Below are 27,629 nucleotides of genomic sequence, written 5' to 3'. Positions count from 1 at the left end.
GTTCCTGTCAGCAGGAAACAGCACAATATAAAACTTGCAAGTTACACAGAGGACATGAATATGAGGTCATGAATATGAGGACATGGTAGGGCAATACGATTTTTATCCCATCATTGCTGATAGGTCTTGCAGAAGAAAATAGGTTTGAAGTTCTCTACATTTCTAAATTTGTGACAAAAGAGGTCAGATTTCTTAAGGCCTTCAGTACTTTTCAGCATGCAGTGCTAAGAATGGGCTCTTAAATGATTTTTAACAACAGAATTTCATTCAGGCCTTTGTGGTTTGTACCAGTACAGAGCTTGAAACCATGATCTTGTTCCCTCTTAAGTGTTGGATTAAGTTGTCCTGATAGCAGTGGTCCCTGTGTAGCAGTGTCCTGTTTTCTGGCAAAAAGTAAAAATGTTTTACTGCCTTTTACAGGACATTAAGTACAGTAATTTGAGAAGTCTGCATCTTTTAGTCAAATATCACTTGTATATGAATACTTAATTTTAGAAACTTAAAGCAAAGAGGTGGTGACTGGGGAGAGTCTGCAGTACACAGGCAGGGTTATATTTATGAAGTTTCTTCATTAATTCTTCCTGTTCTCTCTGCTGGATCTATGTGGTAACCACAATGAGCATTAACCATAGGACACAAGATCACAGAACCAATGGGCAGCCCGATCAAGTGTATTGTAGGAACTCTGAATTCAAGAAGTGTTCGGGCAATCCTCTCAGGCACGTGGTGGGACTCTTGGGGTGTTCTGCACAGCACCAGGAGCTGAACCTGATAATTCTTGTTGGTCCCTTCCAACTCAGTATATTTTATTATTCTATGATATGTATTATGCAAATTTTGGTGAAGAGAGGCCTTCTAACAGCAGAGTGAGCTGAGTGCCTCTTGAAGCTGCTGCTTGGGAATTTCTGTGAACCAGACAGGTGTTTGAAGAACACAAGAAGCCACAAGAAGCATTTCAAAATGTCTAGATACTTCAAGCTTTCTCACTTATTTCTGTATTCTCATTCTGGTTTTTTACTTCTCTGAAAAAAGACATGGGTAGCATAGTCTGGTCAAACTGTGTGCTCAGGCTGAAGTGTGAACACCTTATGATTTTTCTTTTTGTTTTTATTGACATGAAATTTTTTCTTAATAATTTCCCTTGTATTTCCATAGATATTTGTTTCAAGAGCAATTTTAAAAAACTGAAGTAACCCTTTTTTTTTCCTGTCTATTAAAAAGTCTCAATTCTACTTCTACAGCACTAATATCACCTGTGAAGAAGAGGTCATCAGTGATCAATATATTACGGTTGTAGCAGCACAGACCAAACCATCACCATGAAACACTTCCTGAGGTAACTGTTCTGTATTTTCTCAAAAGTGTTGAATTATTCTAATTATTTTTATGCTGCAGTGAGCTAAGTGGTTTAACTGTCAAAGTATTACAGAAGGTGTAAACTATTTTATACTAGACTGCTTTCTGTTCACCTAGATTTCACTATTTAATTAAAGCTATTTTAATTTAAATTTTCTTTTGCAGTTCTTTATAGAAGCAAAGAATGTGGGAACTGTCTTGTGGGATTGAAGCAGTGATGTATCAAATCAGTAGTGCCTGATATGTCAGGGGAAAAGAGAAGAAATAGTAACATCGAACAGCGCTTGAAAAATGTCAGGTTTTATCCTTCCTCCTCTTGTCCACTGTCTGGATTTTTGGAGTTTGTGAAAGCAGAGATGCTTGCTGAAGATGTGCAAGTGTTTTTGAAGCTGATCATACTCAGTTTGCAGGAGAAATGTCAATTGCTTGCTCCCACATATGACTTGCAGTTGTTACTCTGTAATTGTGGAATGGGGGACTTGCAGACAACAGATGTAGGTGCAGAAAGCCCATATTGTATTTGTTCTGTAGTCAGTGGAGGGGGTTGAGCACTTCTCAAAACTAATACAGATCAAGAGCTCATTTGTATATAAACCAAAGAAATCATATTCTGTCTGTATGGGAGGAACCTTTTCAAGAGGACTAAAACATATGATTCTGTATAGAGCATCTGTCACTATATTTTTCTCCCTTTTTAGACTGTTTATAGCAAAGAAGCTTACACACTATGGATATCAGCATCATTACCTCTAGGTTGATCATCTGTAATGATTTTGCTGCCAAGACAGAATAGTTAAAGCATTTCTGTGGAAGGTTTGGGCCAGCTTCCTCATGTATCTTGAACCAGCTGCAACAGAGCTCTGTAAGAAGGACATAGACAGATCGAAAGTATAAAGCAATTATTTGTTTGCTAATGCAAAATGCATCCAAGGCCGAATTGAACCTTAATTTAAACATTAGTGTGCTCACCACCTGATAGGCATCAGCCAGGAGGGAAAGAATTGACCCTTGCGGCCCTGTGGTCCAGGTCCTGGGTGATCAGAAGTCTTCCACCAATTCCGTTTGTACTGGTCCAGTGACCTAAAAGTTCACAACTAGCCTGACTAACATCCCTGCACTGCTTTTTCCCTTTACAGTTTTGTAGCATCTCATGTCAGAGCCTTTGTTCTGGAATCCTGCTAATTATTTTCTTCTCAACAGTCCTACGTCTATAATTTTTACCTTTTTTCTCTATACAAACCTGTTCATCAGCCTGACCCAAGATCACAGATTGATACCATACAGGATTTGATTCATGAGTCCCTCATAAAGTGAACTCTAGCAACCTGTGAGAAGGGTGGGAGCCTCTGGCTGGGATCACAGAGGGTGTTAAACTTGACCCCATAATGGTCTGGTATTTTCTGAACATAAAGTAGTTTTGATCCCTCCTGATGGAGAAGCTGAGCTGTTGACAACTTTTAAGCTGCCAGCTCTCTTCCTGTTAAACTACCTGTTCTGCTCACCTTTGCTGTCCTGGCCCCTTGATGATTTTTCCATGTTGGAGAAAGAGTGGTGTTTTGAATATGTGGGTTCCTGAGGCTATCGTGGAGAAGCTACCTTCTACTTCTCTTCATATTGTTCCTGAAGTCAGTGAATCCTAAAAGATTTGAAAAGTCTCAGTGGTGCTAGATTCTCTCAAGTAGTCAAGGTAGATCTTCTGAAGAACAGTTGCCTATCTAAACAGGACAGTCTAGGACTTTGCTATGGAAAGTCCAGTATTCCAAATGCTGAACAGAAAGTTGGATTAAGGGATGGGGGGGAGGGGAGTACAGAGCACCAAAAATATGAACACAGTGTTGAAATAGGAAAGCTATTTCTATTTAATTACAAGCATCTGGATTTTTTTATATTATGTTAAACCTTTGGCATGAACTGATAAGAGTACTATCCTCCCCATATTTTGTAAATATAGAAGAAAGCCAGAGAGATTAAAAAGCAAAAATCCTCCAAGGAAAGCACATACTGGGCATAATGAGTTCTGCTCTATGTGTTGCAACCTGCAGTTGCAGGTTTGTGTGATGAGGAATAAGTGAAGTGTGGAACTGCAGGGACATATATGTGCAAGACAAGGTTATCAAGCCTTCCAGTTTGGAAATGGGCTGGAAAAAAAGTTAATATATATTGTGTCCCCATGTTTGTCTGTTGTCAGTAGCAGCACCACCCGGGAGCTTAAATCATCCTTAAGTGTTTGTGAAGATCAATGCAGGGTTGAAATGTGGAATTCTGATGGCAGTGACTGCTCAGTGGCACAGTGTTTTCCTTGTTGCACAACGTGGAACAGACACCAGAATAGCTGATGCTGATAGCATAGATTATCTCTGTGTTTAAAACCAATGACTTAAATTTGCACAAACTGCAAGTCATTTTGGTGATTGCAATGTGGAAGTTACCGTAAAACAGATGTCGACAGGAACAGGTTACAATAACCTTGACTTTGCTTTCTAAGTGGTGACAATATTTTACCTGTAGCAGCTTCAGGCAGCAGATATTCACCTGGAGACCCAAGGAGGACTTTGAAGAGTGGATTTCAAATCCAGCTTGTTGTTTAGTGAGATTTAAAGACAGCTCTGGAGATCATCAAGTCCTTTCCTACTGCTCAGAGCAGGGTCAGCTATAGCAGGTTGCTCAGAGCTGCATCCAGACACATTTTGAGCATCTGTAAGGGTGGAGATTCTGCAGCCTCTCTGAAAAACCTGTTCCATTTCTTTAGAATCATAGAATTCCTTAAATCCGAAATATTACTTACAAAAAAAGGTAACTGTTCTCAGTTAAATATTTAATCTTTCAGGGCTTTCTCATTTTGTTGTAAAGGGGTTCTGAGAAGTCTGTCAGCAACACTTCTACTTTGACTGTAATTTATCTGAAACATCTGAAGTAATAACAACTTGGAGTACCAACTGTAGTAGGCAGGTTTTTTCAGTAAATCCTAGAAATCTGACATCTTCTCTTGCTCTACTGCAAAGCAAACTATAAGCTCTAGCAGATTTTGAGTGTACTGGAGTCATCAGATAAAATGAAAATCAAATCAGCAAACAGCAAGAGCAATGAATGTGTGGAAAGCTGCTGTTAAAAACTATTCATGTTTCTTCCCTAGTTGGTGCAGTGAGTTGCTCCTATGTCTAAATGGGGAGATAAGGTGGATTTCAGCTGTCATGTTTGCAAAGGCACAGAATGAAAGCAATTTCTTGTGTTTTAAAGCAGGTAGTAGCCAGTCTGCCTATGGCAGAAATGGTGATTGCTACCTCACTTCTTGGTTGACCTTGTCTACACACTAAATTATGTACATAAACCAAAGATAGTCAAGTTAATGAGCTCCTAACAGGGTTGTATCACTTGCTTACTCACCCATTTGGACAGCTGATCAGTCATGACTAGTGTGTCCTTAACTTCTCAAACAGTAATTAGAATTCTCAGAAAGGAAATACTGATGTGTGATGCACTCTTTTCTGAGATTAATATGTCCTTCAGGAAAAATAGTTGTGTAAAAATCTTGAGTATCCATAGGACATAAAACATGACACACAGGAAAGAAAATTATGTGTAAGTATGCTCAGTGACTTTTATTTCATTCTTTTAAACTAGTGGTTTGGGGGGGATGAGGGGTTTTTTGTCTTAGATTTGGGTTTTGGATTTATTTTGTGTTTGGGTGTTTCTTGGTAGGGCTGGGCATTTTGGCTTGTTTGGGGTTTTTTGTTTGTTTATGTTGTTTGTTTTGTTTTGTTTCAGGAGTTTGCTTGCTTTCCCCCAGTTTTGAGTCCAGTAACTAGCACTGAGTATCCAGATGAAGCTTTCATTTTACCCAGAGTACCTGTGTTTGTTACTAGCTCTGAAAATACTAGGGTTCTGAAATTACTGAAGGAGGGAATAAACACCTTCTATTTAATTAGTTTCTTAAATGCTGCACAGTAATTAATCTCTACTTCCCTTCAGGAAGTACTTCATGTTGCATTAGACATACATCTTGATATTTAGGTGAACAGATTACACAGGAAGGAGCTTCATAGAAATATTAGGCTGCTTCAGAAAGTTTTGCATAATTTTGCTTCTGACAGTTTATCATGTAGAAGGCTGTGCTTATCTCCTAGAGCCAGTCACCTTTAAATAAAAAGCCAGATTTCATGAAAATGTGATGTCATACTGTCATTGCAGAGAGATATAAATTCTAATAGCCATCGCATTTGCCATTTTAATCACACTGTCCCAGCACCAGCTGGGCTAGTTGAGGGCAAACCTGGAAACTCCTTGTTGAAAACCAATTAAATCCTTTCCTTTGCAGTGCTGGGGTGTAAAGCAATGTGCCCTGTGCTCTTGGCCGGCTGCTGCTATGTGCTTTCTTTCCCCAGGAAGAGCAGTACATGCTGTGGAAAACAGAAGCACTGTCTCTGCTGCAGCAGTACTCTTACTCTGTGCTGTGCTGGCTTTGGCTCTGCATTTCTCCCTGTCTTGCAAGGATCTGAGCAATTATAGAAACCCCTTTCTTTGTCTTCTTCATCATGGAAGAGAGCTCTCCAGAATCTCTTGAGCCCTATTATTGCTGATGGAGATTGGTAACTTGATTGGTTTTGTCATGCAGCATCCTTGGCAAGGGAACTGAATGTTGATTTGACATCTTATTGTGCAGTTTTTTCTTTATTTTACTTGAATAATTGTTCATATGAACTCTTTTAATGCATGTATACACACAAATATGCAGGTCTATACAGCTGCTTGAAATACAGGAGGGGAAAGGAACTTGGATTGAAATAGGAAAGAGTGTGAGTCCCTGAGGAACACCTTCATTTCTGTAATACTTCTGTTCTTAGACCTCACCTCTGAGGATCTGAAATAATGCTGTACATGACCACATGAACTATTTTCTGTGCTGAGAAACCTGCAAAGGAAAGCGAGTGGGGAAAAACCTCTCAAAATGAACAAAGAAGAACAAAGTAAAGAAAAAAAAGGGGGGAAAAACCCAACAAAGCACAGAGGAGACTGAGTGGAGAGGAGGTTTGGAATTTAACTCTAAAACAAACCAGAAATTCATGTCACTATGCCACAGTCAAAGCAAATGGCTGTGCTTTTGGGGGGCTTTTTTTGCTTTTCATGATACGCTGTGTTTTGTTTTACAGTGCACAGGGGCTAACACAAAACTTGCCTTGCATAATCACTAGTGTGCTTTTATTACAGGACTTCTGCTAGCAAGAATTACCTTTTATAAACAGCTTGTGATACTTTTTATGTCTTTCATGTTACAAATGGAAGGTCTCAACTATTTTAAGCTTGAGATGGATGAGTGGTAGAGAACTGAAGGTACCCACAAAGGCTAACTTTCTTCTGTATAAGCTACCTAGTTAAAATTAGTATGTGTTTGGTTTATTAGTAATAGCTGTTAAGCATATTTTAGTGAATCACAGAGGTAGTGTTTGTGTGCTGTAGTGTCTTGTTTTTAGTAGATGCATTTTTATTAGTCTTTGTGCAAACCACAGCAAAAGCAGAACTTTGGTGGAGAAAGTGGTTGCAATTATGTGGTCACAGCTCTATCCCATTTGGAGTTTTTCCTTCGATTTGCAGATCTGTCATTGAGTCTAAGGCAAAAATATATAATTCAAATGCACCTGATACCTTGCCTCCTCTAAGTCCTCTAAATTTATCCACAACACACAGTTGTGGATTATCCACAATATCGTACTCAAAATGTTTTTTCATTAAATAGATTGTCATGTTTTAACATTGGAGGCAACTAAGTATAGGCATGAACTGACTTAAAGAACCTGTGATTTTTACAGGAGCTATCTTGCTCATTTGAAGGGAATCTTACATGGACTCTTAACAGAAACTTAAGTGAATCTTTCCTCTCATCTTTCGTATAAATGAGCTCTCTACATTTTTTTCCTTTAAAGGAGATCTAACATTTGGAAGCAAAGCAGACCAAAAGAAAGCAACTCTAATTTCTGCTACAAATATATGATGAAAATTCAGGACTTTGTTTTACCATACTCTGCCTTCCGGTTTGGTGTTTTCCCATGCTTTTAGCCCAACTACAGAGCTGAGTTGTGCTGGTGAAACTAAGGAATGGCTATAGGTTATATTTTAGTTCCTCTTCTTGGTCTAGTGGAAGGTGTCTCTGCCCATGACAGGGGGGTTTGGAACAAGATGATCTTTAAGGTCCTTTCCAGACTAAATCATTCTGTGTTGATTCTATTATTCTACTTCTTACTGTTGGAAAATTAAAGAATGGCTACTTGCCTGGTGATGGCCTTGCCTCCTGATACCTGGTGTAGTTCTTAATGCTGAAGGTGATAACCTGCTGTGAAGCACAAATTAACTCCTCACAGTAATGTGTTCAGGCATGTCTTGAGTCAGGGATGAGGGAGTACCCAAATACTTTGATGTCAGCACCTGAAACTTTTTTCTTGTCTAAAACTCGGTTCTGCCATGGGACTGATTCCTCATTCTTTGAGTGTCAATTTGTTTCTAAAATAGAGGCTTCCTGTTGAGTAAAACCAAGGAGGCTTTCTGCATGCAGGCATTTGGGAGTACTAAGTGAATTAACTAAAAGTCTGAAGATAAAGTGGATGCTTTTAAAGCATTTTAAATACTTGTGTGGATGCTTTCCGTTTAGACATAAAATGTCTTCAGTTCCCATAGCTAATCCCCCTTCAAAGATGATTAAGCTGAAGGCAACACAAAGCAGATTAAGCTCCTGTGTGGACCTTAACAAGAATTAATTCATCTTCCCTTCCCATCCTTCTACACCATGCCCTTCAGGAAGTTTTTAGGAAGTGATGGAGCTCTTCAAGCTTTACATACATACATAGACATATTTATAAATGATTTGAGTATCTGGAATTCAGTGTTTTGAAATAATCACTGCAGTCTGTTGAAAAGGATAATAGAGTCTTCTAAGAAATAACTGTCCTTTGAAAACATCAACAGCAGAAAATAGTGTGCTAATGATGAATGTGCATACACACAGGCTTAGAACATAAGGGACCAAATTATTTGTGAATATTTATTGGCAAGCTAGCATATCAAAGTTGTATTGATGTTTTCGTATAATATAATCACAGAATATGATCACAGAGAGGTTGAGATTGGAAGACACCTGTAGACGTCATCTAGTCCATCCCCCTGTTCTAGCAGAACCACCTGTAGCCAAGGGCCATGTCCAAAGGGCAATGTTCCTACTGCTAGTCCTTTGCAATTTGTCTTTTACCATATGTGTTTCTGAACCCAGGGACTGTGGGTGGATCCGTGTGGTGGATCCATCTTCTTCATCCCAGGAGGTTGACAGATAGTTGGGTGATTTGGCAGAATCTGTGCCATCATAGCCATAGAAACAAGAAAGATAAATTATTTCCAAATAAGTTGTTTCCCATTAAAATATGTGTTTGGGGTGTGTTATGTAATTGTGGTAGCAATATGTGGGCTTTGGTAGCAGGTGTAATGCTAACCAAGTTTAAAATCGAGTGTTTTTCATCTATGCAGGCTTTTTCAGGCTTTTGTAGGATCCCAGTTGAGCCTGGGAGGGACCTTAGCAGGTCTCCAGTTCAACCTCCCTCTCGCAGCATGGTTAGCACCAAGGCTAGACAGGGTTGCTCAGGGCTTCTTCCATAAAAAAACTGAGAAAGGAGACTGTACAACCTCTCTGGGCAACCTGTGCCACTACCTGACTGTCCTCAAGGGAAAAAGCTTCTCCTTGCAAGGCTGATTCTCTTGTGTTTCAGCTTAGGGCTGTTGTCCCTTATCTACTGGCCCTGCAGGATCGTAGAGAGCCCAGCTCTGCTTCCTTCAAGGTCTTCCCACAAGCACTGGGGGCTGCTCTTAGATCCCCATAAGTCTTTCCTTTAGGTGGAACAAGCCCAGCTCTCCCAGCTTCTCTTCACAGGGTTTGTGCTCCAACCCTACCATCTTCACTGAAATACATCCAGTTTGTCAAAGTCTTTCTTCTGTTGCTGGGACTCAAAACTAGTTGCAGTAGCTACATAAGGGCTTTCTTGGCTTCCTGTCAGTTCTGTACTTTCAAAAATTGTGCAGCATCACTGCTAGGTAACAGCTGGTCTTGGGAAGAACTGGCAGTCCTCAATACACGTTCTTAAACACCTTTTCTTCTGCAAGGGGAGAAGCTTTGATTGCCTTAATTTTCCCTCTTAGGGACATGACATGAATGCTGTCAGGATGTCAAGTTTGTCAGGATAACCAAGCATTCTGCTTGGAGCAGGTGGCTGCTGAGGCAAAACTAAGCCAGGGTGTGATGTCTTCTGAATTTTCAGGATCCATTCTATCAGGGTGAGCTGTACTCCCTTCTCGTGTAGTCCTGTTTCCCCAAAGCATTGGTAAGAACTATACAGCCTTTTATGTTAAGAGGACAAAGAGTTTTCCACAAGTACTCTTTTAAAACTCTGGAGTTTACTTATTCTGTGCTTCTAGCTGTGGTGCTTTGTGTGTGGGGTGTTTTGTTAGCTATTACCAAAAAGTCCAATTTAACATTTACTGGCATAAATGTTTGTAGCGTGATTGCTGCTTTCGCTCTGAAGGTGCCCTTAGGCAATAGGAATTTGGGGTGAGGAAGTACTTTCTCTTTGGGTGGTGAACATGTTGAAACAAACTCTGCTCCAGACTCTTATTTTCAAGCTTCTTCTTTTGCCAGGATGTTTGTCCAGGTATGCCTGTACTTCTACTGCAAATGCTTGTGGCGCTGCCTGAAGTTTGTGGTCAGGAAACTAACAGGTCAATGTGAATTGCAAAGGATCTGTTACAATACCAAACCTGGAGCTGCCAGAACTATGAAAATAGGTAACTGCAATGTACTTAGTTCTGCATGCCTTTGTAACTTTCTGCACATGCTGAAAGTTGTATATCGTTACTAGAAATAAGCTATTAAATTGATCCAATGTAAACATGCTTGTCTGACATGATGCTTTTGAATACTGTTCCCTTACAGAGGCATCCCTGAAAGGTTCAAAAAGCAAGGTGAGTGAAAGATCTCATTATTTACCTTTTCTGTGATGTCCTGTTCTGTTGGTTTGTTCAGTCTGGTGTTTGCTTACCTTAGAAAGTCACCTTAAGGTTTGATACGATTTTACATTTCCACTGAAGATGGTCTTGTGTCTGCAACAGCAGTGGATCTTGGGTAGAGTGTCCTGTGTCCCAGGGACAGGCTCACTGTGGCAATGATGGAATCAAGGGAACAATTTGCCATGGTGGAGCTCATGAGAGTGAAGTGCTGTAATTTAGGGGTTCTTGGTTTGATTCCTCATACTGTCTTAGAATATCTGTAATCTGTAATCAGTTGCTTGCAAGTTTAGAGAAGTCAAGTTTTTTTTGTCTGGAAAGCAACTTTCCCAACTTTGTTCCCACTTCTCCTTTTAAATACATTGATGGAGAAAAACCTCTTTCACTTCATTCTTTTACTGTACCAGTGGTTGTGCTAACCCGAGTTGTTCCTAAGGCATTTGTGTGTATGTTAAATAACATTCTTCAGCCTTTAAACTTTCTGCCACAAGAGTCAGTGATGTTGAAAACCTGGCCTCAGCATTAGCAAAAGGGAAGTCATTTAGCTCTTAGTTCAGCATTGCAAGTCCAAATGTATTTCTAGCACAAATAGAAAGGCAAAATCTCATTCAAAAACTTGCATTTAAGCAATTGTGAAGTTTTGAGATGAAGCACAAGAAAATTCAACTTCTCAAATTTTCAGATGGCACGTTGGTTTTTGAATATGAACTTCTAGGAGCATGTCTACAAATAGCAATTACATATGAAAGAAAGGGAAGAATGTTTTGCTGTGTTACTGCAGCATGTTGGGAGAAGGAATGTCAAATGAAGGCTGTCAATTCCACCGTAATTAGGTGGATGGTCTGAAGCTGCTTCTTGATCTGCACTGAGGCCTTTGATCATCTTCACTGACAGCTGTCACAAGAATGCAATAAACTGACTACAAGGGTGAAGGGACTCAAGTTCTTACAGGGCAAGTGCTCTGAAATGAGTCAGAAGGGTTAAATTGTTTGAAAGATATGTATAGGTGTTGAGTTGGGTCTTCTGGGCTCTTAATGCAGAAGCTTTCAGGTATCAAGTTTACCACTGTTAACTTCTGTTGAGTAATAGCTTCTGTAGGAATTAATATGTGTCTAAAACCTCTTTTTAGAGGCTGCAAACATCAGTAAATGTTCACCCTGATGCTATTGAAAAAACAATAGATGACATCATGGAGCTGAAAAGGATTAATCCAGATATAAATCCACAGTAAGTTCATCATTTCCTTACAGAGCGATTTATAGATTCCTTACAGAGGAATTATGGATTTCCTCCATTCTTGAGTCCATGGGGAACTGGTTCTCTGTAGTTATTGTGGTACAGAAGTTGAAGGTGAATTCTGTCTCTCAGCATAAAATTCTAATTTTAGCTTTGCTGTCAAAAAACTGATGTAAAAATGAATGATATTTTTATGGTGACTTAATAAGCAAGTCCTGAATCTTTTATCTACCTGATTCTGTCTTAGTATATTGTTGATGCATGGATTTATGGGGGTAACTTCTCCAGGGATAAAACACCACCAAACCACAGGTCCTGGCAGGGACAGTGATGGCTTCTTAGAAAGGCTGTATGCTGCCTTTTGAGTAGGGAAGAAACCATCTTGTTTTAACTGATACAGATGTATGCTGGTTTGCATTTTAAAACTGCCTTTAATTATCCAAACAGAAGCTTTAATGATACAGCTAATATTTATTATTATAAGAAGAGATTGACAACCAACCAGTAAATTTACAAGTGTGTATTTCAAGAAATAACACTTTTATGGTTGCCTTACCTTTCAGTTCCTAGCTTAAGGCACAAGATGTCTAGGTCAGGAATCAGTAGGAGGAAAGTTGAGAGCTGTATTATCCAGGTGATCTGTCTGAGGTTCACTCCTCTTCCCAAGCTTGAAGTTGGCATACATAATTAAAAATGGGCATCCATAAATTGATAGCTGCTTTTCTTTAATTGGTCAGCAGCATCAACAGGTAAGGTGGCCCCAAGGTCTTGCTGCAACAACAAAACCCAAAAGCTAAGTTGGAAAATTATGATTCTTTTTGTCTCCTTACAGGAATCTCCCTCCCAGCCCACCCCCCATTAAAAAGGCCAGTAACTGAGTAGTCTTAAAATGAGGCTTCACTGATCATAAAAGAGATAGAATACACTGCATCTCTCTAACTTGAGGGACAACTCTTGTGATGGTGACTACAGCCCCAAGAACTGAAAAAATGGTGACCCAACCATTAAAGAAAGGAAGAAAATAAGAGAAACAAAACAAAGAGAGCCCCTCATTCTCATAGGTGAGAAGCCCTGTGAATTCTTTCTGGATGTGAGCACAGAGCTTTTCCAGGGGTGTCTCCTGACCCTGCCCACATGCTCTTCAAAGGGAGGGTGATGAAAGAGCAGCTGCTTCAAGCAGATGTGAGGCCTTTCTGAGAGGCTGCCATCTGAGGAGGCCATCACAGCACTGGTACTCTTGTGTTGCACAGCATGCGGTTTGCTGAAATTCAGAAAAAAATCCCAGCAATGATAAAACTAGAGAAGGTGATGTCTGAGGAAAAACTGCAGGATGTAAATGCACACAGCTCAGAGCCTGGCCTGTGGACATCAGCAACTGCAGTGTTTAGCAATCAGGGTGATCCAAGTGCTCAGTTCTCAGTTGGACCCTTGGGCAACTGGGTAGAATGACTTCAGATAAAAACAAGAAATTAATCATTATTTTGTATAACACCAGAGATTACCCTCTGATTCCCCTCATGGCATGCCTTTGGCCTCTGAAGAAATGTTCTCCTTCAGAAGAGAGAGAGAGCAGACATGCAAATTACTTCTCCTTGCTTGAAATCAGGACCCTGAACATTAGGTTACCTTTTTAGTGATCTGGTCTTTCTAGTACATGAAGAGACCCTACAAGTGAGCTGGAGAGCATGCAGTGACAGGACAAGGCGAAATGGATTCAAATTGAAAGAGAGTAGACTTAGATTAGATGTTAGGAGGAAATTCCTTACACTGAGGGTGGTGAGGCACTGGAACATGTTGCCCAGAGAAGTTGTGGATGACCCATCCTTGGAAGTGTTCAAGGCCAGGTTAAGTGGGGTTCTGAACAACCTGATCTAGTGGAAGGTGCCTCTGCCCATGGCAGTGGGGTTAGGACTAGATGAACTTTAAGGTCCCTTCCAATCCAAACCATTCTGTGAATCTATGATAATATTTTTTTTAAATACCACACAGATGGAAAAAATGACCCAAACAACCCAAACAAAAAAATCACCTGTATTATCTTTTTTTTTGACCCAGTTGGTGTTCATATGCTTAGCACAGGATAAATGCTTGATTGTTTTTAGACTAGAAAGCTTGCATTCAATATTTTACTACATTGAGTCTCTCATCCCCTTCCCCCCTTGCACTCCCTTCCATTTGGTAAAATATCTTCTTAAAGCAGTGAGGAATGGGAGCCTGAAATGCAGAAGATGAGGTCACATACATAGATACACGCTCTGCCATTAAATTGGTCCTTATATTAAATTAATCATATTTCTGTTAAACTTTAGACATCTGCACTGAAGTTTTACATGCAGCCATTTATTTTATACTGATGTTTTCAACAGAAATTTGAGCAAAAGCAGGTCAGCTGCATTTTTAGACATGATTAAGGAAAATCCAATGCCTTACCTTCTCTTGAACATAAAACACCTGTATCCAAACAATCTTGTTTAAAAGCTCTGGCCTTGTGTTGGATAGCAGAGACTTGAAATTTCCTGGGGTAAGGACAAGGGGACATGTGTCATGCTGTATGTGTTTCTGCAAATCTGTATGCAGTCATTTTTGTTAATGTGGCATCTTTGCAGAGCTGAATTAGCATCCCAAGGGTGCTTGCACTGGCTGCTCTTGAAGACTGTGGGCTGCTGTGATCTAAAGAGGAGAAGGCATTCCACAGTAATTATACTTTATCAATGCCTCTCAGATAAGTGTGTGTATTTAGCAGTAGGAGCAAGCAGGTTGAATAACCTGGTGGTGACGTGCAGTGTACACTGACTATGGAAGCAGACATAGAATCACAGAAAGGCTTGGGCTGGGAGGGAACTTAATGATGACCTAGTTCCCCTGCTCCGGTTTTGGACTTGCCTCCATCTGGTGGAGCCCCTGGAGCTGAGAACAGTGGGAGTGCAAGCCCAGGTATGTTGCTCCTGGGCTCTGAGAACAGCCACAGCCAGCGCCAGGATGACAAGGAGGAGGTGTGGGACATCAGCACCTCACCCACATCCTGTGTTTGGCAAGAATAACAAAGCATTAATGAAAAGTAAAGGGGGGAATCTAATTCGACCCCCACCCCCTCACCCAAATAACATTGTGTGGAGCTTTTGTCTGCCTTTATATAAAGTGCAAAAATGGTTTACCTTGAATGTGTTGTGCACCTTGTATCTTAAAAACATGTATTTTTTAAAATATAAAATTGCTCTGCTTTGCCACAGCCTGTGTTCTGCTGTTCTAAACTGGGGCTATAAAGAAGTTAAAAGCATTATGGCTGTGATTCAGTGATACTCCACAGCAATTCACAGTCTGTCAGGCTTTTCAGCTTTCTTTGAAATGCAGCCTTTCCGTAAAATTGGAGGCTATAGCTAGTGAAGCATGTTAAAAAAAAAAACAAAAAAAAAAAAAAAAAGCAAACAAACAAAAAACCACCCAAAAAACCCAAAAAAGGCTTTTAACTAACCTAAAAGCAAACAGACACTTTGGAAATGTAGAGGAAACAAACAAACAAAAAACCAAAAAAAGTAACAGCAAAGGATGGAAAATACTGTGGAGGCTTTTCTGTCTGAAAGGGTTATAACTTCAAGTGGGATAAAATTGAAGCATGAGAAATGGACTAATGCTGACATCTCTGATTCTGTAGATTAACTGTGGAATCATTTAGGTTAAGGTTTAAAATTCTGAAGTCCAACAGTTAACCCAGCACTGCCAAATGCACCACTAATCCATTTCCCTAAGTGCCACATACATCTAAAAGATGTACACATCTTTTAGATACCTCCAGGGATTGTGGCTCTACTACTTTTCTGCAGCCTGTTTCAGGGCTTAACAATACTTTTGGCGAAGGAAATTCTCCCTAATACCCAATTTAAACTTTTTCTGGGGCAACTTGAGGCCATTTCCTCTTGTCCTATCACTTGTTTCCTAGAAGAAGAGACCAGCCTACACCAGGATACAGCTGTGAGGCAGCTGCAGAGAGTGATGAGGTTCCCCTGAGCCTCCTTTTCTCCAGGCTGAACACCCCCAGCTCCCTCAGCTGCTCCTCACAGCACTTGTGCTCCAGACCCTTCCCCAGCTCCGCTGCCCTTCCCTGGACACGCTCCAGCCCCTCAATGTCTTTCCTGCAGTGAGGGACTCAGTGCTTTGTCTTGCTAAATCTAATACAACTGGCCTTGGTCCATGGATCCAGCCAGCCCAGATTCCCCTGCAGAGCCTTCCTGCCCTCCAGCAAATCAGCACTCCCACCCAACTCGGTGTCAGCTGCCAAGTGACCTAGAGTGCACTTGGTCCTCTCATCCATATCATCAATAAAGATATTAGACAGAGCTGGTCCCAAACTGATCCCTGGGGCCCCCAGCTGGATGTATCTCCATTCCCTACCACTCTCTGGGCTTGGCCATCCAGACAGGTTTTTACCCAGTGAACAGTGCACCCACCCAAACCACGGACAGCCAGCTCCAGCAGAATGCTGGAGAAAAACAGTGTCAAAGGCCTTAGTAAAGTCCAGGCAGAAAACATCCACATCCTTTCCCTCTTCCTAGGCAGGTCTCCTTTCCATAGAGGGAGATCAATTTAGACAAGCAGGATCTGCATCAAAAGATAATCAGTGAAAATCCTTATGTTCAGAAAATTTAAGAGTATTACAGAACAAACAAAATGTTTTAGTGTATCAAGCACGACAGGCAAGGAGCCTGTGCAGCGTAATATCAGTGCAGCCTGTGTTCCACAGAGGAATAAGGGTGCATACCTAGCTTGCCCTCCAAATTCATACCAGGTGGTCAAATAATTTTACACACTATTAAATATTAAAGGGCTTATTCCCATATATAAACAAATATTTCTATGAGCATGGCAGTTGTATACTGCATGACTTACATTTTGTATTATAAACTCTTAATGTAAAGCTGTTGTTTGGTGCAGAGTTTTCTGGATTTTTTTTTTTAGTTTAGTTTAGGGTTTTTTGAGGGTAGTTATTTCATGTGTGTTGGGTTTGGTTTTTTATTGATGCATCAGAAAATGTAAAAAGGAAACACAAAAATCTGCATTATAGTGAAAAGAGAACCATTATGATGATTCTTAACATGAGACAAAAGCCAAATCTGCCTGGAGGCAGATCTTTGAAACTATATTACTGCAGGGTTTTGGCTTCTTTATGCTAGCTTTAGTGGCACAGAAGCAAAACAATTATTTTTAGCTTTTTGCTGAATTTTCTTTCCCCCCTCAGCCTTTTTCAAGTTCACATCTCTGATCCCAGGGAATTGTTTGAAAAGCTGTCATTGGAATGAGGAGAAAGATTCCGTAATGTGCTTGTTATAGGCATTCAATGCTGCTGTGTATAGTTATAATGTGATTTCAATGTGAAAAATCACTGTTCACGGTTTTTAAATGTCCCAAATATTATCATCTAAGGAAGGCACTAAATAAGACTATGCCCTTCACAGTGCCTTGCTTAATGTAATATTGATCTCTTGGAAATTTTCCTGTCACAACTGAAGTGTAAGACTATCAATTCATGGATGTAACACTAGTCATGTTTAGCTATATGTGACATGTCACATATAGCTAAAATCACATAGCTACATGTGATTGAGGTGGAATATGTTGTTCCCCCCACCCTCAGGTTGGGAGTGTCTCTTCAGGCATGCCTGCTGCAGATTGTGGGCTACAGAAATCTCATTGCAGAGGTCGAGAAGCTGCGCCGAGAGCCGTACGATTCGGAGAATCCACAGCACGAGGAGATGCTGCTGAAGGTAGGTGCTGAAGAGGTGCTCAGAGGCCATCCTCTGTTCATGTCAGCTCCCAAGCCTGCTTCATAAACCTCTTTGAAACATCGAGAGCTGTTGTCACCTTCCTCCATCTTGTACCTGTTTTGAGATAAGACCACACAGCATTACAATCTGGTCTGGGTGTAACACCTGCCAAGCAGGCAGCTCACTCCCTGGCTGATAAATGCATTTCCCTTGGCTGGGCTATATCTAGGCACTGGGTAACGCAGGTCTTAGAGCACAGAGCTGTTATCTGCAGTGAGCTCTGGAAAAGTACCTTTATATCCTGCTTCAATACACCTTTCTCCAACACAAGGAGGGTATTTTCCTCTATTAACCAAATTACAAATTTATTTCTTCAATTTCTTGTATTTTTGAGGGCAATATCTTTGTATACCAATAGCAAACATCTATTTTTTGTTGTGTGGAATGGAAGAGTGGGAGTTGATGACTTACACCTTTATAGTTACCAAATGTATTTTCAAGCAAAAACAAAATGAAACTATTCTTTGATAATACGTGCAGAGTCAGGAAAACCATAACAACTGGGTTTTACTTCCTTCATGCTTTCAGGAAAGCCTTGCACTGGAGCAGACAATAAAAACAATTTTTCTGTCTTGAAGCCATAAGCAGAGGAAGAGCTGGAGAGTTCTTATACTAGAAAGAAATTAATGAAAAAATAAAGGTTCTGGAAAACAGTCTAATAGCAAGCCCTGGTCCTGATCATGGTTCAACTGTAGCTATTGAAAGATGCTTCAGAGAAATACCAAGAAACATAGAATAAGTGGTAGTGAGCTTATTGGCTATAAGCAAAATGCCTTCTTAGAGAATTTACAGAGTTCTTATAAAAACATACTACCTGTTTGGTTGTGGGAAGTTTCTTTTTAAATTTAAGACAAAAATACTGAAGTCTTTAACAATACCAGATGATGATGAAGATGCCTTCCATGCTGTAGCTTGCAGTGCAAGGCTTTGCACAAACTACAGTGAGAGCTTCTGGAAATTTTATCATAATTACGTGGTCTTCCAAAAATCCCAGTAGGTATATTATACAAGCACTGTCAGATGCAAGTAACTGCTTCTAAAAATGCCTCCGATAGTCGGGATTCCTGTTGGAGTCTGGAAAGCTGCCTTTAAGGTTTGCCTGCTGATGGGAGGTGGGAGTCTCACAAGGAATGGTCCAAATCCAGAGCTGCCCTGAAGGAGTTTACCTAACCATCAGGTAAACTTAGGCAGATGGACTCCTCCTGTCCAGGTCCTGCCCCTGTGCATCCAAATGCACAAATTTATGGGAGTAGAGTGAATTTTAATAAAGAAACACACACATTAACCCATTGAGGAAGACTGTGTCTTGCAGGTGAGAGATCCAAGTGGCAGCCTAGAGTGTTGGTTGCTGAAAATACCAGGCACCTCACTGCAGATTAAAGAGGGCCTTTGGCTCCAGGAAACCATCCCTAAATTCCCTAAATACAAGCATCTACCTTGCCCAGAGAGCAAGTAGGGTCTGGGGGTGGGATCATAGGTGAGAAGGAGCAAGGAGCTGGCTTTAGTCTCTCCCTGCCATCGAGCCTGCGAGGGCAAGGTCCTGAGAATCATGTCAGCAGCGATGTGTGGTCATGTAAGTGCTTTAAAAACATAATTACACAAGCATAAAAGCAGAAGGGAAACTGAGCATTTGTCTGAGGAGAGATTAAACAGTGCAGCTTACTCAACATTATGCAAACTCCAAATGTTGAAAAAAGTATCAGTTTCACCTAAGTATTAGCACTTGTTTACCATAGATGTTCTACTTTTGCAAATGTCAAATGGAAATTTGTCCAAGGGTTTAATTCATTTTATAATCCTCGCTGTGTAAGAATAGTCTGGTTGGCTTTCATTCCTTCTAGATACTCTGCTAAGTGATCTCTGCAATGGGTAATTCAGGTTCCTAATGGCTATCATTTATTCATGTTTACCAGGAGAGCCCTATGAATGAAAGATTAACTTAATGTGATTCTACTAATGATTAATACTGTATTTACTGTTGATGGATGAACATTGGTTTAAACAATGATGCTTTATGCAGTCATTACAAGGTGAAATCATTAAGATTTTAACCTTCCCAGGCCACTTAATTTTAAATGAAGTTAGAATTGCTAAAATTAAAACAATTTCTGTTTTTATTTGGGAAATGTGCACACAGCTCTTTCCCTTGGGAAGGTTTTGTCTGAGTGATTTTCTTGAGGATGTACTCACCAGCTCATGACTGATGATTAATACACTTTCTTAATTCTAAATTCTGATTTCTTAATACACTTCAGAAAGGGTGAGTTTGTGATATGGCACATGAGGTGTGCATCAAGGTATGCATTTGTTATATGTCAATTTAGGCTGCTTTTAGGTGCATAGCAACATGATATTTAGGCACTAAACTTGCTGGACCAGTGCAGTTACATGGATTTATTCCAGCTGATGACCTGGCTTGTTAAATCACTTTGGACATTTCTTTATGTGAGATCAATGAATGATTATTCCCTTAGTTAAATATGATGGTGCACATGCTATCCTTGTATGGAGGTTCTTGGGGTTTTTTTTATGTTCTCCAATTTGCTTTTCAACACTGTGGTAGCCAAGTCTGGTCTCTTGATTTATAACCTTTCCAGAGACTTGCAAAAGATGCCAGAGAAAAGATTGCTGCAGAGCCTCAGAGACTCAAAGCTGCTCTGCTGCTCTGTCAGTGATTTACAACCAAATTCCAGCCCATTCCTGTCCTGTGCTTATGGAGGCAGACACCACCTCCATGCACAAAGCATGAGCAAAACATGTCTTTGTGTGAGGTGTTAGAGCAGCTGTGATAAGGTCAGAAGGGCCTTGTAGGGCTGAAATGTCTGCAGTACTTCTGAGCAGTTTGGGATTTCCCCCACAGATGCACATCCAGAGGAACTTCCTTTGATTTTGTGTGCTGGGATAGAAATGCTGGGATACTGTTCAGTGATCAGAACTTAGCTTGGTTTAAAAAGAGAAAAAAAAAATCTTTATTGTGTGGAAACTTAATTATGTTTTACCTGTAATCTTCCTAGTTGTGGAAATGCTTGAAGCCGAATTCACCGCTGAAAGCTCGGATTTCGAAGCAGTGGTGTGAAATTGGTTTCCAAGGTGACGATCCTAAAACAGACTTTAGAGGAATGGGTCTCCTGGGCTTATATAACTTGGTGTAAGTATGTCCCTCTGCAGATGGGTTTACGTGTGTCTGAAGTCATGAAAAGCAGGATTACTTGCAGATTTTAGCAAATCTGTGGGAATAATTTATAGAAGTGCTAGAGACTTCATATTAAGGAAATGAAAGAATTTATTTGCTAGCCTAATTTTTGGAGTGTTTCTCTTCTCAAAGGGGTCTCCTTTATTTCAGTACTCCTAATTCAACCTTGTAAAACCACTTGCTAAGCCCTTTTTTTTAGTTTCTCTGTGACACAGTGAGTTAGCACTCTCTTCCTACCAGAAAGAAAGTGTAAAGTATATTTTCACCAGTATCTAGATCTCCTTAAACAAAATGCCCTGGAAGTATGTAGGTGGGAGGGTTGTGGTACTGCTCAGCTGCTGTCTTTGGGAATTTCATGCTGAATTCTTAAGCAAAACACTTGATATGCAGTCACTGATGGCAGATTTAGGTAGTTTGACTACTGCTTCATTGTCTGTCAATACTCAAAATTAAGCAGTGAGTTTACATCACTTTTTGCTTCCAACTCATGCACACCAGGTGTTAATGCTATAGCTGTGCTTTGTAATTTGGGAATTGACTAATGCCTGTTGTTTTCTCCAGCCCTTGTATTTGCTGCATGCAGTTACATAACTTGGAAACATTTGGTAAAATAACTTCTCCTTTAGGCAAAAAATAAGTATTTTCTGCTTTTACAGATTGCAGGATATAAATCATCCTCTGTCCGTATGTTGTTCCCTAGTAAATCTCAGTTGAGGATCTGGACTCTTGACTCTGGCTTTGAACTTCCATTTGAAATTAATCCCTACCATGTATTTAATTTCTTAGTCTTCTGTGATGACTCTTATCTTGCTTAATGAATCTGCCAGATCAAGAAGCCTGAACTGCTTTCTCTTGAGCTCAGCACCCGGCATGCTCCAGCTGTAAACAGCTGATTTTCTGTAGGGTGGGTAGAGAGGAGACTCTGCTAATGCACATTCACTCAACTCACAGAGGAGTGCACTTGGACTTGGAGGCTGCTTTAATCTTTCAGTTTGGGGGTCTGAGTGGCATTTTAATGAGTTTAAACATCAGATGCTACTCATACTGTGTAACACATGCACCTGCCTTTAGAAAGGTGTGTACAGACAGCTTAGTATGACTTCAGATGCTTTTTTTTTGTTTGGTTTTTTTTTTTTTTAAACAATTCACCCTAAACATATATGTCTGCAGGTATTTTGCTGAATGGGACACTGAGATAGCTCAGCAAGTTCTCACTGATTCTCTTCACCCTAAATACAGGTAATGCTTGAGACCAGAAACAATAACTTGAGAGAGCATTCTGCTGGCTCTCTTTGAGGAAGGGGGCTGTTTTTTTTCTTTTATTGGGCATATCCCTGGGTATTGCCACATGTTGTCTGTTTTAAAGTACTGGTCCTGAAAGTTGATCAGGTGCAAGAGGCAAACTTGCATTCTGAATCTTGGAAATAGTTAAATTTAGTGTTAAATGTTTTCACTTCTGATTTCAAATTATTTTTGTGCTTTTATTTACCTTTATTTTAATTTGTTTGTGTTTTTTTCATAATAAAGGGAAGTCACTAAGAAGGAACTAAGGTATTTTTTTTTTTTTTTGTTTCTTCTGTTTTCTGAGACACTACATGCAGATAAAGATCAAACTACAATTTGGTGTGTTATAAACTTCAAGTCTTTGTTGCAACACTGGGAGATCCATGTTCTTTCCTTTAGAGTTGACCCAAACTGGGGAGGGGGGAGCACTGGGTCCATATGAACATGCTCATATATCAAAAATTAAATCCACCTTGCTTGATGTAGTTAAAGTGACTGCCTTGATAATCATAAGTAGTCTAGGTCAAATATTTGTTAGCAGAGCTGAAAAGCTGTTAGCTTTTATTTATAGTCACATACTCTGTCTATATTGACTAATGATGGTTCCAATCTGGCTATTCCATTGTCCTGACTATTGAGAGATCAGGCACCTTCAAGTGTCACAAACTGTGCTGTAGGTAATTTGTCAATAAGAGACTCCACAATTATTGGGGAGTAGAGGTCTCTCAGCCAGTTACATAGAAATCAGTTGCCTTAAAAGACATTTTTCTTCTGCCAGTAATGTTTGATATCCATAAAGCTGGTTCAAACACCTAAATACTGAAGGTTTTGATCTCCTCAGGGTTCTTGGGCTTTTTTTGTTGAGTTCTTGATGGTAATTCTGTGACAGAAAGCCCTTGGAACATAATAGTGTGCTTCATTTGCGTGTTTGATTACCAAGGCAGTCTTGGAATGCAGTGTGAGCATGTACAATTTCTATGCCTTGACCGAGATTCAGTAGAAGATCGATGCTGCAGGTGGTGCCCATAGTGATCTTCCTGATGTGGTTGCTTAGCAGCTGTGCTGTTTTCTGATGGGATCATGATCAATGGATTTTCTATCTCAGCTGAACTGTTTCACTTGCCCACATCCTATGTGTGCCACCTTTATTATTCAAACTTTACCTGGGGTTTTCTAACTGGTGTTATGCTACAGCCTACAAAGGTGGCTCAGATTTTAGAGGATGAGCAAATAATAGTGTATTCCTGTATGCAAAGGTATTTAGGACCTGAAGTTTTGTCCTCATTCACTCCAGCTAGTAACCCTCAGGTCACAATGAGTATTAATCTATTAGCATTTTAAGTAATTAATGACAACAATTTTTATATACTATATTTACATGAAGCTCAGGGAATTGGTTTTTAGTGTAATATATATTTACTGAAGTTCAAAAATAGTCTAAGAACAGTGCTTTCCCACATGCCTGTCTATAATTTGGGACCTAAAGCTTGCAAACTCTGATTTGCCTTACTAGGGCAAAACTCCCACTGCCATGTCAAGGTTGTAGGCCCTGGTTAGGGTGAGTTTTGTGCCTGCCTTTAGCTGGTTTTAAATGTAGGCAATGATTTCTACTAACTTGCTCATTTCAGTAGACTCAAACCTGGTTAGTGGGATGTTGGCTGACTGGTTGGATCACACAGCTCTTTTACATCGTTGAAGAGCTGAAATTTAGTTAAAAATCAATCTGTTCCCTAACTAATTTTATTTTAAGGGAGGCGTCTTCTGTGTCCTTGAAAAGCACTGCATTATCGTGCCAAATAATAGGAAACACTGTTCCTTACCTTTGTCTGTTGAGTGATTTCTAATTTGGCCAGTCATCAAAGCTTACTGTCAGAGGAGTATTTTCATGTTTGCTGCCTCAGGTGAATCATGCCTCATCATCAGTGATGAGTATCATGAATATCTCTGAAAACACAAAAGAGCTAAAACCATCTTTGATTAGTTAAATGTAGTTTCAACTTCTTGTACAGCTCAAGCTTAACTGAAGTGGATCACTGTTGTGGTCAATTTAGAAAACAATGGGTTTTTGCTGAGAGCATTGACATAGGTGCATTTTGTAATGGTGAGATTTGTTGGCAGTGCTCTAAACCAGTTACCCATTTCAAGTCTGTTTTTATCAATTCATTCAGCCAGAAGGAGTGTTAAATGGGATTAGCTATGTAAAAGAAGAAGATAAAATATTATGTTCAGTCAATATTATAACATCAGAGAAGTTGAAAGAAAATATTTATCATTTAATAATGTTTGGCAATATCTGGATTTTAACTATTTTTTCTTTCTCAGCCAACTTAGCAAAGCTGAATGGGAGAAGAAAAAGTTTGATAAGGCAATTGGGTAAGTTGAAAAACCTTTTTTAATTTACTACAAACACAGCAGGTAACAATGATGCTGTATATTTGAGGGAGAAAAGGTATTTTCTAGTTATTTTTTAAAGGAAGTTTCTGTGAGCATATGTACATCTGCCACACCTTGATTTTGATCAAAGATTACAGGAGAAACAATTCAAGTTACATTCAGAAAAAAATAACCCAAAAATTTTGTAGCAAGGAGAAGCTTTCTCTGTGTGCTATATATAGCGTGGTGATTAATATCTGTTTAATTCTTCTTAGCACATGACATGATCAAGTTTCACTTCTTGCTGTCAAAGCCAGGTTCAGAACTGGTTTTAGGAAAATATAATAGTGAAGAAATAGTACTGAGGGTTTTTTCTTCTTTAACTGTGGGTTTGGTATAACTGCATTATTCATGGAAATGGAACAGGATGTTCCTTCTGAATGTATCTAAAAATCTGTAATACAAGATTTTACTGCCCAGATTTAATTTTTCTGTGAAACTTGCTATTAGGCAAGTTAACTTCATGCTGAAGTTAACTTCTGCACTTCTGGTTTGTTTCTTTCCCTCCTGAAATGCAAAAAAAAGGTTAAAGGAAAAGAAAATATTTCTGTTTGCTTGATAGAGGTAGTGGAAAAAATACCCAGGACAGTCTAGAGAAGACAGCTGTCTTCAGCTGAGAAAAAAATTCAATCACTGAATATCCAAACATGTTTGCTTTTATGACTAAATGTCCGTGTGAGTCTTTATGTGCTTCCTTGGGAAACAGTCACTGCTAGAAATGTCAAGCTCTTTATGCACCAGCCTTGCAAGTTAACTTCCAGTTTCTGAGTTTTGTTGTGCTTGAATATACTTCACTTGTTAATATCTCCTAGCAGGACAGAGTTTGCTTAATAAGTCTGATTTTCTTGTTTCTGTTTCCAGCATGCTTTGATTTAGGATTTTGCCTGTTTTCTGGCCATTGTCTCTAGTTGTGTTTTAGGGAGAAATAAGAGGTGACTTGACTGGATCTTTTTCACAAGCTTTTTAGCCATATGAATGTCTTTATAGGACAGGTTGTTGAAGCATGATGTTTCTAACTATGGGTAATGAGTTCCATTGGGAACTCCAGCAGTTAAAAATAACAAATGATGGGTCACCCTGGAGCCATGGCCACCGTGTGGAGTCCTTGCCCTGTTTCAGAGGCGAGTGCAGGAGCACCGGGGTGTCTGTGCTTGTTCTTATTTTGTAGGAATTTATCAGTACTGCTCCACTGAAAATGCTGGCACAGTGATGAAACTCCTGATTTTACTGTGACCATGTATTTCCCGAGGGAAATGCTGTACAAAGCATGCAAAATAAATGTTTTCCTTGCTTTCCCCACACACACCTTGGAAACTCACAAAGGAGAGAATTAATACATCCCAGTAACATGAAATCTGCAACATCAGGGTCATCAGTGTTCCTTAAAATGTGATGAAAGAAGGTGAACTCCCAACAAAAGTTGCTGCTTTTCCTTACAGCTACTCTTTTGCCATCGTGGGCATTAACATAACAGACCTTGTATACAACCTGCTGGTGAGTGGGGCTCTGAAGACCCATTTCTACAATGTTGCTCCAGAAGCACCAACGCTCACCCACTTTCAGCAGACGTTCTGTAAGTGCTGGGTGGGAGTGTGTGGCAAGGGGTGGAAATGAATAATTGGTACTCTGCTAACATACTACTGCCCAAAGTAAAAAAAAGGATAAAGTCACTGACACAGCGCAGAGACTGTGCCCTCTGGTCTAGGATGCTTGGATTCAGCTCTTCAGCTGTGATGGACACTACTTCCAAACCAATGTGTAAAACAAATGAAGAAACACAAACAAAAAATGCACTAAGCACCTTGCCAAGTGACCTTCCTGTTTTTTAAATAATAAGGAGAAAGCAATGTGCTTTAAGGAGTGTCTGAATATTGTTTCCCCTTAAATCCAATTGTCATATGATACTTGCATCTACATTCTAGTGTTACTCCCCACCCTTGCAGCTCCACCACCAAAATAATGTTTTGACAGCTCTTTCCCATGTATTTGAGCATCCCTGCTACAGCAGAGTCCTGCTGCTCATCTTTGTACAGTGGGAGTAACACTTCTAATATTTTTCAATGTGTAGGCAAGGAACTGATAATGAGCACCTGCAGCATCTTTCCCTGATTTTATACTCCCTGGTTTTATGTTTCATTTTGTGAATCCATATGTCAAGACGACTTGTGAGAGATTCTGCCAGTGTGTGCAATATTCATCCAATTTTGGCCTTGTCCAGAACAGGTTTAGTCTTGTTCCTGCCCTGTGTCATGAGGTGTCAGATCTCGATGACCAGGATTATCTGTGCAGATCATAATTATTAATACCAGGCTACTTTCTAATTTTATATGTTGCCTTTACATGCAGTATTTATCTCTCCTTCTTTCGTATTGTCTTGCAGGCTACTTAATGCATGAATTCCACAAATTCTGGATTGATGAGGATCCACTGGACATAATGGAATTCAATCGCGTCAGAGAGAAATTTTACAAGCGAACCTTGAGACAGCTCCAGAACCCAGAGATGGCTCTGTGTCCTCATTTTGCTGCATCAGAAAGTTTAATCAATATGTAGTTACTCAGTTGATTTACTTTGGAAGCACTGTCTCACTCTTGGTTTAGATCACTGTTAGACCATCACTAGCATACTGAATGACCATGGCAACCGTGTGCATGTTTTTGGCGCAGTGTTCATCTGTTTTTGTCACACGATCCCCTTATGCTTCTCTTGCTGGGGATTTTTCATTTTAAATGGGTGCTCATATTGCCTCATTATGCAGTGTTACCTTCTGAATTGATGTCCAGATATCAGAGTTTTTCTATTTTTTTAGACTTTCCTCATAATTCAGCATTGACAATTGAATTGTATTTCTCTAGCAGTGTTTTTGTATATGTGGAATAAGTAGCTGGATCTTGTATTGTGAAAGCTTTTTAACTTCTCGATATGTTTTAAGATAACTACTGGCATTTCAAGCAAAATGTATGTTTGGATCTCATCTAGAAGATAATGTAATTTAATCTAATTCAGACAAACACATTTAAGTCCAATTTTCTCCATGCTACCATTATATGCTTAATGCAAAATTAATGAGGCTTATGAGATACAAGTTTCAGTGAGAAGAGTTTATGCAGAATTACAATCAAATGCATGAATACCAAATGGTCTGGTGATGCTAACACAGTGAGCTGTGAACACATTCACAACTAACAGATACTGGCAGGGGCCAAAAATTATAACATCAGGCTGTTGTCACCAACACCACCATGCTGAAGCATGGTCTAGATTCCTGCCCATTC

General features: G+C 39.8%; 1 protein-coding gene across 2 annotated transcripts; it reads left to right on the top strand.

Annotated features, from left to right (window-relative positions):
- The first annotated feature begins 1,319 nt into the window (after positions 1–1,319).
- On the top strand, positions 1,320–27,388 carry ELMOD1 (ELMO domain containing 1). 2 transcript variants are annotated; one of them, XM_041487269.1, is made up of 11 exons: positions 1,320–1,336; positions 10,025–10,170; positions 10,319–10,347; positions 11,519–11,616; positions 17,255–17,384; positions 20,459–20,592; positions 21,808–21,876; positions 22,165–22,188; positions 24,244–24,294; positions 25,794–25,927; positions 26,735–27,388. In XM_041487269.1, the coding sequence occupies exons 1-11, from the start codon at positions 1,320–1,322 to the stop codon at positions 26,905–26,907; spliced, it is 1,005 nt and encodes a 334-aa protein (XP_041343203.1). In that variant the 3' UTR covers positions 26,908–27,388. The 2 variants fall into 2 exon arrangements, with proteins under 2 accessions (XP_041343203.1, XP_041343204.1); XM_041487270.1 differs by lacking the exon at positions 22,165–22,188 and having other exon boundaries at positions 26,735–26,907.
- The last annotated feature ends 241 nt before the right edge of the window (positions 27,389–27,629 follow it).

Source organism: Pyrgilauda ruficollis, unplaced genomic scaffold (genome assembly GCF_017590135.1).
Source record: "Pyrgilauda ruficollis isolate IOZ18807 unplaced genomic scaffold, ASM1759013v1 scaffold8, whole genome shotgun sequence".
Lineage (NCBI taxonomy): Eukaryota > Metazoa > Chordata > Aves > Passeriformes > Passeridae > Pyrgilauda > Pyrgilauda ruficollis.
This window is presented reverse-complemented; position numbering and strand designations above follow the sequence as displayed.